The sequence below is a fragment of the Chiloscyllium punctatum genome, chromosome 24 (assembly GCF_047496795.1).
Source record: "Chiloscyllium punctatum isolate Juve2018m chromosome 24, sChiPun1.3, whole genome shotgun sequence".
Taxonomy (NCBI): Eukaryota; Metazoa; Chordata; class Chondrichthyes; order Orectolobiformes; family Hemiscylliidae; genus Chiloscyllium; species Chiloscyllium punctatum.
Genome location: NC_092762.1, coordinates 87,594,493 through 87,612,559, shown reverse-complemented (window position 1 = coordinate 87,612,559; position 18,067 = coordinate 87,594,493). Strand labels below are relative to the sequence as shown.

The 18,067-nt window shown below is 42.5% G+C and overlaps 1 protein-coding gene across 1 annotated transcript in view; it reads left to right on the top strand.

The window, feature by feature from the left end:
* ell (elongation factor RNA polymerase II) overlaps positions 1 to 18,067 on the top strand; it is a 168,459-nt gene that overhangs the window by 99,838 nt on the left and 50,554 nt on the right. Inside the window, exon 4 of the mRNA XM_072594450.1 lies at positions 10,225 to 10,388. Coding sequence (XP_072450551.1) covers positions 10,225 to 10,388 — 164 coding nt within the window. The remainder of the gene's footprint in view (positions 1 to 10,224; positions 10,389 to 18,067) is intronic.

The following is an 18,067-nucleotide window of genomic DNA, read 5'->3' as shown; positions in this document are numbered from 1 at the left end:
TTCCTGCTCTACCGATAGAAAGCTTTAGAGTTTTCCTTGATCCTATCTGCTAGCGGCTTCTCATGTCGTCTCCTACCTCCTCTTAGCTTTCTCTTTTAGGTCTTTCCTGGCTAACTTGTAACACTCAGGTGCCCTAACTGAGCCTTCACGTCTCATCTGAACACTTAGCCGCTGCCTTCCTCTTGACAAGAGATCCAACTACTTTAGTAAACCACAGCTCCATCACTCGACCAGGTATTTATCAAGGACACGCAGTAGCTGTTCCTTGAATAAGCTCCACTTTTCAAGTGTGCCCATCCCCTGTGGTTTCCTTCCCCATCCATTGCATCCTAAATCTTGCTGAATGGCATCATAATTGCCTTTCCCCCAGCTATAACTCTTTCCCTGCGGTATATACCTGTCCCTTTCTGTCGCTAAAGTAAACATAACTGACTTATGGTCACTAACACCAAAGTGTTCTATTGCCAGAGGAACTTGCTTTGTTACATGAAGAGATATGACTGTTTTTTCACCGAGGTTGTAATTTAAATCACTTAGTCACAGAGAGATGTACAGCACGGACACAGATCCTACGATCCAACTCGTCCATGCCGACCAGATATCCCAACCCAATCTAGTGTCACCTGTCAGCACCTGGTCCATATCCCTCCAAACCCTTCCTATTCATATACCCATCCAGATGCCTTTTAAATATTGTAATTATACCAGCCTCCACCGCTTCCTCGGGCAGCTCATTCCATACACTCTCTGAGTGAAAAAGTTGCCCCTTAGGTCTCTTTTATATCTTTCCCCCCTCACCCTAAACCTACACCCTCTAGGTCTGGACTCCTTCACCCTAAGGAAAAGACTTTGTCTATTTATCCTATCCGGGCCCCTCATGACTTTATAAACCTCCATAAGATCACCTCAGCTTCCGACGTTCCAGGGAAAACAGCCCGAGCCTATTCAATCTCCCCCTATAGCTCAAATCCTCCAACCCTGGCAACATCCTTGTAAATCTTTTCTGAACCCTTTCAAGTTTCACAACATCTTTCCGATAGGAAGGAGACCAGAATTGCATGCAATATTCCATCAGTGGCCTAACCAATGTCCTGTACAGCCGCAACATGATCTCCCAACTCCTGTACTCAATACTCTGACCAATAAAGGAAAGCATACCAAACACCTCCTTCACTATCCTATCTACCTGCGACTCCACTTTCAAGGAGCGATAAACCTGTACTGTAAGGTCTCTTTGTTCAGCAACATTCCCTCGGACCTTACCATTAGGTGTGTAAGCCCTGCTAAGATTTGCTTTCCCAAAATATAGCACCTCATGTTTATCTAAATTAAATTCCATCTGCCACTTCTCAGCCCATTGGCCCATCTCATCTAGATCCTGTTGTAATCTGAGGTAACCTTCTTTGCTGTCCACTACACCTCCAATTTTGGTGTTATCAGCAAACTTACTATGCCTCTTATGCTCACATCCAAATCATTTATAGAAATGATGAAAAGTATTGGACCCAGCACCGATCCTTGTGGCACTCCACTGGTCACAGGTCTCCAGTCTGAAAAACAACCCTCCACTACCACCCTCTGTCTTCTACCTTTTGACCCAGTTCTGTATCCAAATAGTGAATTCTCCCTGTATTCCATGAGATCTAACCTGCTCACCAGTCTCCCATGGGGAACCTTGTCGAATGCTTTACTGAAGTCCATATAGATCACATCTTCCACTCTGCCCTCATCAATCCTCTGTTACTTCTTCAAAAAACTCAATCAAGTTTGTGAGACGTGATTTCCCACATATAAAGCCATGTTGACTATCCCTAATCAGCAGTTCAGGCAGCATCCAACGAGCAGCGAAATTGACGTTTCGGGCAAAAGCCCTTCATCAGGAATAAAGGCAGTGAGCCTGAAGGGTAAAGAGATAAATGAGAGGACGGTGGGCGTGGGGAGAGAGTAGCATAGAGTACAATGGGTGAGTGGGGGAGGAGATGAAGGTGATAGGTCAGGGAGGGGAGGGTGGAGTGGATAGGTGGAAAAGGAGCTAGGCAGGTCGGACAAGTCAAGGAGACAGTGCTGAACTGGAAGTTTGAAAGTAGGATGAGGTGGGGGAAGGGAAAAATGAGGAAGCTGTTGAAGTCCACATTGATGCCCTGGGGTTGAAGTGTTCTGAGGCAGAAGATGAGGCGTTCTTCCTCCAGGCGTCTGGTGGTGAGGGAGCGGCCGTGAAGGAGGCCCAGGACCTCCATGTCCTCGGCAGAGTGGGAGGGGGAGTTGAAATGTTGGGCCACGGGGCGGTTTGGTTGATTGGTGTGGGTGTCTAGGAGATGTTCCCTAAAGCGCTCTGCTAGGAGGCGTCCAGTCTCCCCAATGTAGAGGAGACCACATCGGGAGCAACAGATACAATAAATGATATTAGTGGAGGAAGAACGCCTCCTCTTCCGCCTCGGAACACTTCAACCCCAGGGCATCAATGTGGTCTTCAACAGCTTCCTCATTTCCCCTTCCCCCACCTCAACCTAGTTTCAAACTTCCAGTTCAGCACTGTCTCCTTGACTTGTCCGACCTGCCTATCTCCTTTTCCACCTATCCACTCCACCCTCCCCTCCCTGACCTATCACCTTCATCTCCTCCCCCACTCACCCATTGTACTCTATGCTACTCTCTCCCCACCCCCACCCTCCTTTCATTTATCTCTTCACCCTTCAGGCTCACTGCCTGTATTCCTGATGAAGGGCTTTTGCCCGAAACGTCGATTTCGCTGCTCGTTGGATGCTGCCTGAACTGCTGTGCTCTTCCAGCACCACTAATCCAGTATTTGGTTTCCAGCATCTGCAGTTATTGTTTTTATCCTTAATCAGTCCTTGCCTTTCCAAATACATGTATGTCCTGTCCCTCAGGATTCACTCCAACAATATGCCCACCACCGACGTCAGGCTCACTGGTCTATAGTTCCCTGGCTTGTCCTTACCACCCTTCTTAAACAGCGGCACCACATTAGCCAACCTCCAGTCTGCCAGCACCTCCCCTGTGACTATCAATGATACAAATATCTCAGTAAGAGGCCCAGCAATCACCTCTCTAGCTTTCCACAGAGTTCTAGTGTACACCTGATCAGGTCCTAGGGATTTATCCACTTTTGTACATTTCAAGACATCCAGCACTACTTCCTCTTTTATAATATGGACATTTTTCAAGATGTCACCATCTGTTTCCCTACATTCTATATCTTCCATGTCCGTTTCCACAGTAAATACTCGTTTAGTATCTGTCCCATCTTCTGCAGCTCCATACAAAGGCCACATTGCTGATCTTTGAGGGACTCTATACTCTCTGTAGTTACTCTTTTGCCCTTAATGTATTTGTAAAAACCCTTTGGATTCTCCTTAACTCTATTTGCGAAAGCTATCTCATGTCCACCTTTTTCCCTCCTGATTTCCCTCTTAAGTATACTCCTACTGCCGTTACACTCTTCTAAGGATTCACTCGATCTATCCTGTCTATACCTGACATATGCTCCCTTCTTTTCCTTAACCAAACCCTCAATTTCTTTAGTCATCCAGAATTCCCTACACCTACCAGCCTTTCCTTTCACCCTAACAGGAATATACTTTCTCTGGATTCTCGTTATCTCATTTCTGAAGGCTTCTCATTTTCCAGCCGTCCCTTTGCTTGTGAACATCTGCCCCCAATCAGCTTTTGCAAGTTCTTGCCACTTCTGCATTGGAACATAACAAAACGTGGGGAGTGAGATTGAAGTTATAGAAATGCCTCATCAGCTGATAACCCCTTTCGTGCAGATGCCAACAGTGTTCAGATTTTGGCATTGGCAGACAATTGCAGTGTCTAGTATGTCTCGTAATTTTAATCTGTAATATATAGGTAGAAGCTAAAAATATTTTCCCCTTGGAAATGGGTTAGAATTGACTGTCATTTTTTTGTGATTTAATATTTTTGCAGTGGGTGTTTAGAACCTCACACTGCTTTGTTTTGTACTCTAATCTTGACAAAATCTCAAACAATTCATAATGGAATTCCAAAGATAGATCTGCACTGTTTCTTACCTTGACAAACTATTGCCTCTTTGTGTACTTCCCTCAGAACTGTGTTAACCCAAAACAGCCATGTCTTTTCCATTCTGTCAGAGTGATGCTGGGTTTAGTACTTTGTGAGTCTACAAGTGATTCCTCACTGAAAACTCAGCTTTTATTCCAATATGTAAAATGCACAGGATGATTTAAGGAGATATACAAAGTGACTTAACAGCATTCTCAAACTGTTTGACAATTACTTAAAGTGAATGGTTAACCTGTTCTGGATTCTGGTTGAGGGAAGAATGTTTGAACGCAACAGCACTATGCTTTTGAATACAGTGCGGCTGGGGTCTTGGTTTAAGTCTCATCCAGAGGAGACCACCTTGCAGTGCAGCACTTATCCAAGCAAAAGGATGACAGACCAGTGGGCTCAGCGTAGAATGAAGCTTGGTTCAGAACAGGAAAAGAAGTAACAGTTAAACTGACATTCTACATCTGATTTGGAGAACCAAAAGCAAACCCATTCTAAAAGATGAAAGACTTCATCTAGGTTTTTTCAATAAATCATTTCAGCTGCATGACGCTATAATCTTTTACTCTAAATTCTGTGTCTCATGGTCCTGCTTCACAACCATCTGATGACAAAGCAGCATTTTAAAAGCTAGTGCCTCCAAATAAACCAGTTGGACTATAACCTGGTGTTGTGATTTTTAATATCCTACAGCTGCTGAGAGACAGAAGGATGTCACTTTGTTTTTGCTATTTAGAACTATCTTTGACAGTTGATCAGTTCCTTCATTCTGTCAGTCTGTATGTGCATTATTGCAGCTTGATTAACCTGCATGTGCTTTAGATGTACAGAATCCATAATATGGTTGCATCTAACTCGTTGGTTCGCCCTGTTACTTTCGTATCGTGTCCACCATGATAACTACCTGAGACTACTGAAGTGATGTGGAGACTACTTGGAATGGACTTGAGGGTGTTGTGATTAGTTAAGGAATTATATCGTGACAGCTGCAGGTTTGAGCCATTAATTCCCTCCAGAATGGTTCTGCAATCAGTACTTTTTTTGAAATAGAAGAAGAACGTTAAAGAAAGTAGATGTAGGAGGAAGCCATTAAGCCCCTTAATTGAATAAGATCACAATTGATCCACCCCAGGCCTAAATTCCTTTCATGGCAGTTCATCATAGACTTTAACTCCATGCTATCTCAAGAAATAAATCTATATTTTTGAATACTGTGATCTAGCCTTCTCTCCAACTCTCTGGCTAGAGAATTCCAGACATTAAGTACCCTGTGGGAGATGAATATGGCAGATGGTGAAATTTGAATTTAATGATGAAAAAACATCTGGAAGTAAGAGTTTATCAATGGCAATGAAACTATTGCTAATTGTCGGGAAAACTCCATATGGTTCACTAATCTTTTTCAGGAAAGGAAACTGCCACCCTTACCTGGTCTGGCCTACATGTGACTCCAGACCCACAGCAATGTGATTGACACTTAACTGTCCTCTTGACCATTAGGGCATAAATGCTGACCTAGCCAGAAATCCCCACTCCTGTCAATGAATTAAATAAAAACTACCTTGCACCTCTGCTTTCTCATTTTGTTTGATATTTTTAAACCTGTCTAACAATTGAACCCTCCCCGTCACTAGTTTAAAATGGCAGCACAGTGGCTCAGTGGTTAGCACTACTGCCACACTGCGTGAGACCTGGATTCAATTCCAATCTTGGGTGACTGTCTGTGTGGAGTTTACACTTCCTCCCCATTTCTGCATGGGTTTTTTTCTCTGGGTGCTCCAGTTTCCTCCTCCAGTTCAAAGATGTGCAAGTTAGATGGATTGGCCATGCTAGATTACCCATAGTGTTCTGGGATGTGTAGGTTAGCCATGGGAAATGCAGGGTTACAGAGATGGGGTAGAGAGATGGACCTGGATGGATGATCTTCACAGGGTTGGTGTGGACCTATTGGGCTGAATGGCTTGTTTTCATGCTTTAGGGATTTTATTCTATTCTACAACCATAGTAAAATAGTTTGTCAAAACACTGCTCCCAACATGGTTCACATGAAACCCGTCCCAATACGAGAAGTCCATTTTCCCAATGCTGCTGCCAGTACTTCGTGAAATGGAACCCATTTCTCCCACGTCACTCTTCAAGCCACACATTTACACCTCTAATCTTTTTTGCTCTATGTCAGTTTGCATTTGGCTCATGTGATCCAGGGATTATTACTCTTGTGGTTCTTTTTTTTTAATTAACCCCAAACTGCTTGTAATCCCTCAGCAGACCGTAAGAACAGTACACCATGTGGTCCAGCCAAGAACCTGTACAATTGAAGCAAGATTTCATTCCTCCTATACTCTTTTTAATTTTCTTGTGATGATAAAGGCTAATGTTTTATACTAATTGCCTTGCTAATAGCTCGCTGTACCTGCATGTTAGCCTTCAGTAATTTATTGACAAAGACACCCAAATCCCTTTGCACATCTACACTTTCCACCTCTATACTTACCACTCGATTAGCAATTCACAAATGCTCAACGTAGTTTCTATCAAAGTAGATGATTACATTTTTTCCATATTATATTCCATCTACCATGTTCTTGCCCAGTCATTAAGTCTGTCCAAGTCCTTTTTAAAATATTTTGCATCTTCTTCCAAACTTTCCTAGTTAGTTTATAATCTGCAAATTTGTAGAATATTGCATTTTGTTCTTGTGTGCAAATCATTAATATAAGAACAGTCAGGGAGGTTATGTTGGAGATGTGCAGAAGGGTTAGGCCACAGCTGGAGTGCTGTATGCAGTTCTGGTCACCACGCTGTAGGATGGATATGATTGCACTGAATGGGTGCAGAGGAGATTCACCCGGATGTTGCCTGGGATGGAGCACTTTAGCTATGAAGAGAGGCTGGATAGGCTCAAGTTCTCTTTGTAACATAGGTGAATGAGGGAGACCTGGTAGTAGTGTATGTTGTTGTGGTTCTGTTCGCCGAGCTGGGAATTTGTGTTGCAGACGTTTCGTCCCCTGTCTAGGTGACATCCTCAGTGCTTGGGAGCCTCCTGTGAAGCGCTTCTGTGATGTTTCCAAATGACACAACCAGCTATCCTTAGTAGCCACACAAACAGATGACAAGCAACATGAGTTTGACTGGGACAACACTACCATTATAGGACAAGCCAAACAGAGAACAGCCAAGGAATTCCTAGAGCATGGCACTCCTCCCACAGATTCAATCAATAAGCACATCGCCCTGGACCCAATATACCGACCACTACAACGGACAGCTGGAACTGACCACCCGAAGCGACAGATTCAAACCATTATAAATGTTGGCGGAAAGATCACAGAAGCGCTTCACAGGAGGCTCCCAAGCACTGAGGATGTCACCTAGACAGGGGACGAAACGTCCGCAACACAAATTCCTAACTCGGCGAACAGAACCACAACAACGAGCACCTGAGCTACAAATCTTCTCACAAACTTTGAGTAGTGTATGTGATTGAGGAACCATGGACAGGGTAAATACAAAGCAGCTTTTCCTTTAGTTGATAGGTTAGTAACAAAGGAACGCACTTTTTATAAGAAGGTAAAAGGTTTAAAGGGAGTTTGAAGAAAATGATTTTCACCTAGGTAACAGGAAGTCTGGAATGCAGTACCTGAGAGGGTAGTTGGTCGAGAGAGTACTTTAGCGAGCACTTGAAATGGTATAACATTCAAGGCTATGGGCCTAGTGCTGGAAGGTGAGACGAGAATAGGATTAGTATAGTTTTAGCAATACAGAGTTGATGGGCCAAAAGGCATCTTCTGTACTGTATGATTCTGTGAACTGTGCACCAATCGCGTACCTGTATTTGTGACATCACACTTCAGCTCTAACAGCTTGAAGGGGCTCTCTGCCCCACTTTTATCTCCTGCCGCCACTACTCATACAGCTCTGCTCTTTAAAGTTGCTCCTCTGGCACGCTCTTGACTGTTTCAGAAGCAGTCCACGTCCAAATGTCGCAGCACCTGGACAATGTCCAGGGTTAGGGTGACAAGCACCAAGTAACATTCATGTTACACAAATGCTAGGCAACGATCATATTGAACGAAACAAGAATTTAGCCATCGCCTCTGACATTCAATGATATTTCCATCAATGAATGAATGATTTGTTGTCACCTGTGTTTTACAGTGAAATATAAAAGTGAAAATATTTCATCTGGTGTCGTTTTGATAGTTTTAAGAATAGAAAATGAAAAGATGTAGCTTAAGGAGGAATCAATCTGCACAATAGTTTTGAGCTGACTCAGAACCACCACTACTTTACCTGACCCAACTAATGTTTAAGTCGCCAATTCTCAGGTTTCATTTTTCACCACTGGGTTGATTCACCTTTGTCACTGCCCACACTGGGCACACCAACATTGGAGACTATCAATGCAGTTAATGTTGCCGTGGTGCTCTCTTGCCGCCACTTCCCCGCTGGGCCTACCTTGCTGACTCCACCTCAGGGCTCTCTCTTTCTGCACTGGGCTCACTCCAAACCAAATCAAACCCCTGCCCCACCCAATGATTCTTGCTGCCACTGCCACACATGTTGGAAGGCCATGCCTGCTCTCACCATGCCAAAGATGCCGATAAAGGCTTTTAAAGAGGAAAATAGACGACAAAAAGCAGAAGGAGGAAACCAGAAACAAAAAGACAAAGGGGATGGGACCCAGACCAGGAGCTCTAGCATAGTGCCTCTGCTCTGCTATCTTCGCCAATTACCATATGAATTCCCCACAGTTAACATCTTGAGGGTCACCATTGAGAAGAATTTGAACTGCACTAGCCATATAAATACTGTAGCTAAAAGACACATTAGGAGCAAGGGCTTCCTTTGTTCTACAGAGCAGTGGAGGCAACAGCCTAGTGGTATTATTGCCGGACTGTTAATCTAGAGACCCAGGTAATATTCTGGGGACCCTGTTCGAATCCTGCCATGGCAGGTGGTGGGTTTTGAATTCAATAAAATTTAAAGTCTAATGACAACCGCGAATCAATTGTCGATTGTCTGGTAAACACGTCTGGTTCACTAATGTCCTTCAGGGAAGGAAATTGCCATCCTTACTTGGTCTGGTCTACATGTAACTCCAGATCCATAGCAATACGGTTGATTCTTATTTGCCCTCAGGATAATCCAAGATGAGTAATACATGCTGCCCTCATCCCATGAATTTAAACAAAAAAGCTTGTCCACTGCAAAATGTAAATCGGTAGTGTGATGGGATATTCACCACTTGCTGTCGTGAGGACAGCTCCAACAACACTCAAAAGCTCAACATCATTGAGAACAAAGCAGTCCAATTGATGGCACCAGATTCACTCCCATCGCCGTTAACACTCAGCAGTGTAGAAATCCACCAAGGAGCCTTCCACAATGCCTTGCAAACTCTCAGCCGTCACCATTTAGGAGGGCAAGGGCTGCAGATATGTGGGAATATCGCCATCTACAAATTCCCCTCTAAGGCACTCACTGTCCTGACGTGGAAAAATGTCTGGTCTTCCATTGTCACTGGGTCAAAACCCTATTATGCACTTCCTAAAGGCATTGTGGCCACTAAATGAACTGCAATAGTTCATGAACAGAGCTCACCATCAGCTTTGCAAGGATACTTAGGAATGCTGACCCAATCAGTAATGCCTGCATCCCATGAATAAAGTTGCTTTACCCACTCTGTCCCGTTCTTTGTAAAGCTGCTGTCCCCACTCTCACACTCTTACAAAAAGCTGTTTTTCCTACTCTTTATGAAGCTGCCTTCCTATGTCCTCTTGTGCTGTTGTGGAAGGTGCTGTCCCTGTTCTCTCATGCCTTTTTAGAAATTGATATTCCCACACTCTGTCATGTGTTTCAGAAGCAATTGTTATCCTTCTCTCTCACGCTGTTTTAGAAGCTGTTACCCCTGTGCGCACACTCACTGTTTCAGAAGCTGCTGACCTCACTGTCTCTCTCCATTTTAGAGGCTTCTTTGGCTAAGACATCTGTTCAGCATTGAACTTATTCCTGTTGTTCATCATGGCTTTGGTACCCTCTGGATAAATCCAAAGGGATTTCATGGAAGTTTCTTACAGGTTGCATAATGTGTAATGAGGGTGTCTTCTTGTATTTACCTTTCATGTTTAGAATGCTTTCTAATTGAATGTTGTCTTTGTTTTCTGATAGCTTCGGTAATGTGATGTTAGACTGTCTTGGAGGCATACAGGATAAAATCACTGTGTGCGCGACTGATGACTCCTACCAAATGACCAGGGAGCGTATGACTCAAGCAGAGGAGGAGACTCGAAGTCGTGGCGCTATAGTTATTAAACTGGGAGGCCGATACAGAGGTATGAAAATCCTGAGCTTACTAGGTGTATTCTAGTCAAAGACTCTCCTGACCCACTGTTCAGTTTTATGACTGACTAGTTTCTGAGCTATCCATTTAAATTGCCTTATGAACCTTGAAGTGTGTGCAAATGCTCTGATCGGTTTGATCAGAATGCTGAACTAGTCTTATTGATAGTGATGACAGTGCAACTTAATTATAAGTATTTCACCTCTCAGTGAGCTGGTAAATTTAAGGAAAACAAAAAGGTATGTTTTTCCAAACTTAGGTTGATGGAACAAAAACAAATTGCTGGAAAAATCTCAGCAGATCTGACAGTATCTGTGGAGAAAAAGCAAAGTTGGTGTTTCTGGTTCAGTGAACTGTCTTCAGAACTGGACCAGAAATGTTAACTCTCCATAGATGCTGCCAGACCTGAGTATTTTCAGCAATTTCTGTTTTTGCTTCTAATTTCCATCATCCGCCGTTCTTTGGTTATTTTTGTGTAGGTTTATGTACATTGCAAGGAAAGTTAAAGGACCCCTTAATTTTGTGTTTAGCCCCTTCTGTATTCCAGAGTGTTTGAAATTAGCAATATGGAAAGATTGGGATTCTTCTGGGCCTCCCGCAGCTCCCAGAACTTTTCCAGAGACCTCGCCCCAATATGTAGTGTATCTGTAAGTTTGCAGGAGTTCTCCTGAGTCCCAATTGCATTGAACTATTAAACAATTCCTGGAACGACCACCTAAAGCCCCAATTAGGAGGTCTTGTGAATCCCAGTTCAAGGTAACACTTCCTGGCATAAGTGCAGGGAGAAGGCTGATCACTGCCTCAGAGTAAATACAGTTAAGATACACGCGTTTCAGGGCAGTTGGCAGAAACCCCCAGTGATGTTTGTAGGAGTGGAATTTAGTGTCATTGTGGGACAGTTTCCAGTCAGTTTTTTTGTGGTTTGATTCTCTTCAAACTCTTTAGTGTTGCAGCCTTTTAACACCTTCCCACTTGTGTGGCTCCATGTGTAACTGGATCCGACTGTTTACAATTACAGATCAAAATGTTCTCTCGTTAATGATTTGGCTCAATGTTGAGTGACATTTGGAGAATGAGCTGTGACAGTCTGTTACACACAACAGCAGAACTCCACTTCTCATTACAGTTTACATTAATGTTCAATATCAATGTGAGTAAAAGTAAACACAAGTATACAAGGCTATCGATTCCTAGCCATCCACTCAATCTGGGTGCCCGATCATTTCTTTATTGTTCGTGAGCTTTGTAGGTAATTCCAGCAATAACTCCCATTTATATAATACATTTAAAATATTAAAGTATTCCAATGACGTCTACAAGAAGCATTCCAAGCAAATATTTCACAGAGCCATGTTGTGATCCCAACTGATGCTATTACTGAGCAAGTCAGATCCCAGATTGAAGTCTGGCAAAGTTGTTTGATTTTTTTTGTTTTACTCAGTCTATCACTGAAACATAAGCATGCAATACTGCAGACTTAGTTTTAACAGCAAAACAGAAGTTTATTATGTAAAATGAACAAAAATGAATTTAAAGATTTCAGAACATACAGTAAAATACAATCCCATTAATCCCAAAACAGCCCCGTAACGATGCTCACATCTAGAAGGCTTAATTTAACCGTGGCTTTAGTGTCCTGTCTTGAAAATCCTATGCCTCCTCCTGGGATACATACAACCTGGGATACTCAAGTGGCCTGAACTGATGGAATGTAGTGCTGGAGGAGGTTATGTATCTAGCGACAAGACTATAGAAGGGTTGAACACAAGGTAGAAGTGTTCAAATTAAGACATCCCCATACTGGGAGGCGGTGTAAGTCAGTGATCAAAGTGAATTGGACTTGGTGTGAATTGGGCTACCAGAGAAAAAATATGAATAAGTTGACACTTATGCAAGGTGGGAGGAGACCATTGGCCAATGAAATATGGGCATAGAGTTTTTTTTAAAACGTGTAGGTTAGAGTGTGTTTTTGCAGGAGATGAGCAGGATTGGGGTGGAGATTCTCAGGGGGGCCAAATGTTAATTTGAAATCAAATTGTTTCCAAAATATATAAAAACAGGAAATGACATCACCAACCCAAACATAGAAAGCAGGAATTTTCAGCATTGCTTCGCCTGAGGCCCACTGAAGATGTTACCTAGTAGGGTAACGGAATGTCTGAAAATGAACCTTACAGCTCAGCGAGCAAACCTATGTCCAAAACCTCAACTTGAGCTACAAATCTTCTCAAAACTCGCTAGAAACTGCCTCTGAAGAATTGTTATATAGGACTTGAAGCATTAACCCTGATTCTCTCCACAGATGCTTTTCCCAGCACTTTTTAATTTCATATTTCTAGCACCCACATTATTTACTTCTGTTATTTTGTTTCAAATAAACTTGGGCTTATCATCAGGCAAGCTTGCCATCATGAGTTATTCACTGTTAGACATCCCTCCACAGACTCATTTTGAGGAAAACTGCTTGAGACCATCATGTCCCATGATTTGTGCTCAGTAAGCTTAACCAAGGTGTTCATTTCACTTATCATTCAAGCTGTTGATAAAAACACTGAGGGCCCTCTTGTGGTGAAGTGATAGTGTCTCTACCCCTGGACTGAGACACCCGGGTTCAAGTCCCACCTTTTCCAGAGGTATGTAATAACATGCCCCCTCTACAGGTTGATTAGGAAATATAGGTTGATGAAAACAGCTTGCACAATGGATTCCAACTGCCAATAATGAATGCTTAGAGAATTAAATTATGATGATTGCTGCAGCTCTATTAGAAATGTTGCTGCTTTGCACTTGCATATTGCAGCCAATTTTCATCAGTTTTTTTAAAATTTCAGTATCCTAATCCTGTCTCTTAACAGCAGCTGAAGATGAAGGATTGGGAAATATCTAGGTGTAAAGTGAGCAGCTGCATTAGAAATGTCTGAATGCAATACTGTATTTAGATGTACTTAATTCACCAGGAAAGCCATGATTCTTCTAAGTGATCACCAACTCTTCGAATTGTTCTTGAACTCATAACTCCTCTCCTAACTCTCCACCCAATGCAGCATCTCTGCTCTTGTTGGCTAGTTTAATGCATCTCTCGTCTCTGTCTTCGATGTCTATGGCTCCCAGCCTCTCACTTTTACTATTCCATACCACTTCATTAGCAGTGTAGCCCAAGTTAGAGAGACTGCAGTTTGTGCAGAGTTGGTGTCTTATTAGCTCAGTCTCAAATTCTTTGCGATCACCATGTGTAACAATTTGCAATGGCAAGCTTTTCCTCCTCCTAGTCATCTTGGACCATGTAATGTTGTAGATTTGACCATTCTAATCTCAACTTCGTAACAATCTGTTACTTCGTTTCCTTGCTTTTACTTCTCCATCTTCACCTACAAGACCCAAATTCTGCCCTACTCTTATCACTCATTTCTGACATGCGTTTTATGTTCTCCTTTCTCAAATATATACTTTCCTTTATAAAACAAATTGAATGCTTAATTTGGACTCTTAACTGTCTAGTTAAGTCCAACATTCCCAATTTACATTCAGGGTTTACATTCACCTGCTGTCAGTGTGTTTGTTTTTATGTTTAGGACTTTACTATTTACTGTTGACTGTTGCTGATTGGCACTAACTAAGATCATGATTTGGAGATGCTGGTGTTGGACTAGGGTGTACAAAGTTTAAAAAAATCACACAACACCAGGTTATAGTCCAACAGGTTTAATTGGAAGCAGTAGCTTTCAGAGCGCTATTTTTGACAACCACCTGATGAAGGATCGGCGCTCCAAAAAGCTAGTGCTTCCAATTAAACCTGTTGGACTATAACCTGGTGTTGGGGGATTTTTAACTATCTACAATCACGCCAACCCATTCCCTTACCTCCATATTCACTGGGATGAGGTTCCAGAATTGTATCCTGCAAGATCTGTTGCCTTAAAGATATGGAAGAGAGTGAAGAGGAAGAAGAAAAAGTCATGAACGTTTATTGAACACAGTAGATTGATTTCATCCTTTGAACACACGGGAATTGTGGCTGAAATGATTTGCTGTTTGAATAAAGGAATTGATAATGTTCTCTTTTTTATCAAGAACTTCAGAAGTTTGACCCTGAGAATAAAATCTTGGAATCTTTTTGAAAAGAGGGCAACAACAAGTACTTATTTTTTAAAAAAGTATTATGGCTAGACCTTTGGTAGACTTTTAGAATATATCTGCTAAAGAGTCTGAGATTTATGAATAAAATGAAAATGATCAAAGGGAGAATAGTAGTTGTCTGATTCGGAAACCATTGAGTGGTCCCTCCCTGTCTCTTTGTTCTCTTCCGTTGTTCCACTGCTTGGTCAGTCACTTTCTGTTCATTTGTGCCACTCTCATTCTTTGTCATTGCTCACTGCTTATAGACAATGAGTTGATTTGGCGGAAGGGTAAGTGAAAAGAGCCTCACCTGGTATCTGTATGTCATCCTTGGCAGAGCTGACTGGATCTCAGAAAGAGCGCACAGACTGCTTGATTTATTCAAACCTGTGTGCCACTGTGCTACCTTCCATGTTGCATGGCCTTTCATCTGAACTTTGAAGTATTGTCATGTATACCGTCATAGAGCTGTATAGCATAGAAACAGATCCTTCAGTCCAGCTTGTCCATGCCAACCAGATATCCTAAATCAATCTAGTCTCATTTGCTCCATATCCCTCTAAACATTTCCTTTTCATGTACCACCCAGATGCACTTTAAATGTTGTAACTGTACTAGCCTCCACCACTTCCTCTGGCAGCTCATTCCACACATGCACCACCCTCTGCATGAAGAAATTGCCCCTTGGGTCCTTTCAAATCTTTCTGCTCTCACCTTAAACCTATGCCCCTCATGGTTTTATAAACTTCTGTAAAGTCACCCCTTAATCCCTGAGGCTCCAGGGAAAATAGCCCTAGCCTTTTCCACCTCTCCTTATAACTCAAGTCCTCCAACCCTGGCAAATCTTTTCTGAACTCTTGCAAGTTTCACAACATTCTTCCTATATCAGGGAGAATTGAACATAGTATTCCAAAAGTTGTCTAACCAATGTCCTATACAGCCACGACATGACCTCCCAACTCTTTTACTTGATGCGCTGACCAATAAAAGCGAGCATACCAAATGAGGCCTTCACTATCCTGCCTACCTGAGACTCTACTTTCAATGAACTATGAACCTGCACTCCAAGTGTATAAATCCTGCCCTGATTTGCCTTTCCAAAATGCAGCACCTCACATTTATCTAAATTAAATTCCATCTGCCACTACTCAGCCTGTTGGCTCATCTGGTCAAGGTCCCATTGTAATCTGAGGTAACCTTCCTGATTGTCCACTACACCGCCAATTTTGGTGTCATCTGCAAACTTATGAACTATACCTCCTATGTCCACATCCAAATCATATATATAAGTAACAAAAAGCAGTGGACCCAGCACCAATCCTTGTGGCAGACCACTGGTCACTGGCTTCCAAGCTGATTATCTGCATCTCATTACTTAACCAGTATCCAATTTTAATTGCTTCCTTTATTGGTCTGTGGAATCTGATGAGAATGGTTTGGTGCCAAGGGATTATTTTGTTTTAAGCAGTTACAGTTTTGCTTCCCTTTATCTACATAGAACAATACAATACAGGAATGGGCCCTTCAGCCCACAATGTTGAGCCGAACATCACACCAAATTAAACTAAACCCTTTTGCCTGCCCTCGGTCCATAGCGCTCCATTCCTTGGATATTCATGTGCTTATTTAAAAGTCTCTTAAATGCCCCTGTCATGTCTGCCTCCATCACCACCCCTGGCAGTGCATTCTAGATTCATACCACTCTCTGGGCAAAAAACCTGCGCCTCTTCACTCCTTTGAACTTGTCCCCTTTCACCTTAAGTGCATGCCCCTTAATTTAGACATTTCAACTTTGGGTGGGGGGGGGGGGCGCGGGAGCGGGATCCCTCTATCAAGTCTCCCCTCAGCCTCCACCACTCCAAAGAAAACTCCGAGTTTTTCTACCTTCTCCTTATAGTTCATAAATCTACTGAAATAAAAAGAGGCAGATGAATATATGGAATAATTCTGATTCTGTTTTATAGAAGTCACAAAGATAAGGGCAAACTGAAAGAGTTGCAGTGACTTGACCACTGACCATAATAATGACATTCATGTAACAAAACATATCATTTTCTCCATCGACTAATTCTTAACTGTCTTCCTGGGACAAATCTCCCATGTGCTGTACTTTTATCTTTTTAATACTGCTCCAGCATTTTTAATTGCAGTTACGTTGAGCGATGGAAATGGATAACTAAATACTGCAGGGCAAGATTATAGCTGGGGCAAAGGCAATTATGAGGTGAATAGGCGCGATTTAGGATGCATAGGATGGAGAAGAAAACTGCAAGGGATGGGCACAAATGAAATGTGGAGCTTGTTCAAGGAACACCTATTGCATATCCTTAAGTATACACCTGTCAGGCAGGGAGGAAGTAGTCAAACGAGGGAACCATGGTTTACTAAAGAAGTTGAATCTCTTGTCAAGAGGAAGAAGGAGGCTTAAATTAAGATTAAACGTGAAGGCTCAACTAGGGCGTTTGACAGATACAAGTTAGCCAGGAAGGACCTCAAGAGAAGGCAAAGAGGAGACAGGAGGGGGACATGAGAAGTTTTTGACAGATTAAGGAAAACCCTAAGCTTTCTATAGGTATGTCAGGAATATAAGAATGACTGGAGTAAGATTAGGGCTAATCAAGGACAGTAGAGGGAGGTTGTGCGTGGAGTCAGAGGAGATAAGAGAAGTGCTAAATGAATATTTTTCATCAGTATTCAGTGTTGTTGAGGAGAATAATGAGATACAGGCTATTAGATGCGATAGGATTAAAGAGGTGTTAGCAATTTTAGAAAATGTGAAAATAGCTAAGTCCCCTAGGCTGGATGGGATTTATCCTCAGATTCTCTGGGAGGCTAGGGAAGAGATAGCAGAGTCTTTTGTTTTGATACTTATATTGTCATTGTTTACAGGAATAGTGCCAGAAGACTGAGGATAGCAAATATTGTCCCCTTGTTCAAGAAGGGGAGTAGAGACAACCCTGGTAATTATAGACCAGTGAGCCTTATTTCGGTTGTGGGTAAAATGTTGGAAAGGATTATAAGAGGTAGGATTTATAATCATCTAGAGAGGAATAATTTGATTATGGATAGTCAACACGGTTTTGTGAAGGGTAGGTTATGCCTCTCTAATCTCATTGAGTTTTTTGAGAAAGTGACGAAACAGGTGGATGAGGGTAAAGTGGTTGATGTGGTGTATATGGATTTCAGTAAAGTGTTTGATATGGTTCCCCGCGGTAGGCTATTGCAGAAAGTACGGAGACATGGGATTGAGGGTGATTTAGCAGTTTGGATCAGAAATTGGCTAGCTATAAGAAGATTGATGCGGTGGTTGATGGGCAATGTTCATCCTGGAGTTCAGTTACTAGTGGTGTACCGCAAGGATCTGTTTTGGGGCCACTGCTGTTTGTCATTTATATAAATGACCTGGATGAGGGCGTAGAAGGGTGGGTTAGTAAATCTGCAGATGACACTAAGGTCGGTGGAGCTGTGGATAGTGCCAAAGGATGTTGCACATTACAGAGGGGCATACATAAGCTGCAGAGCTCGGCTGAGAGGTGGTAAAGGAGTTTAATGCGG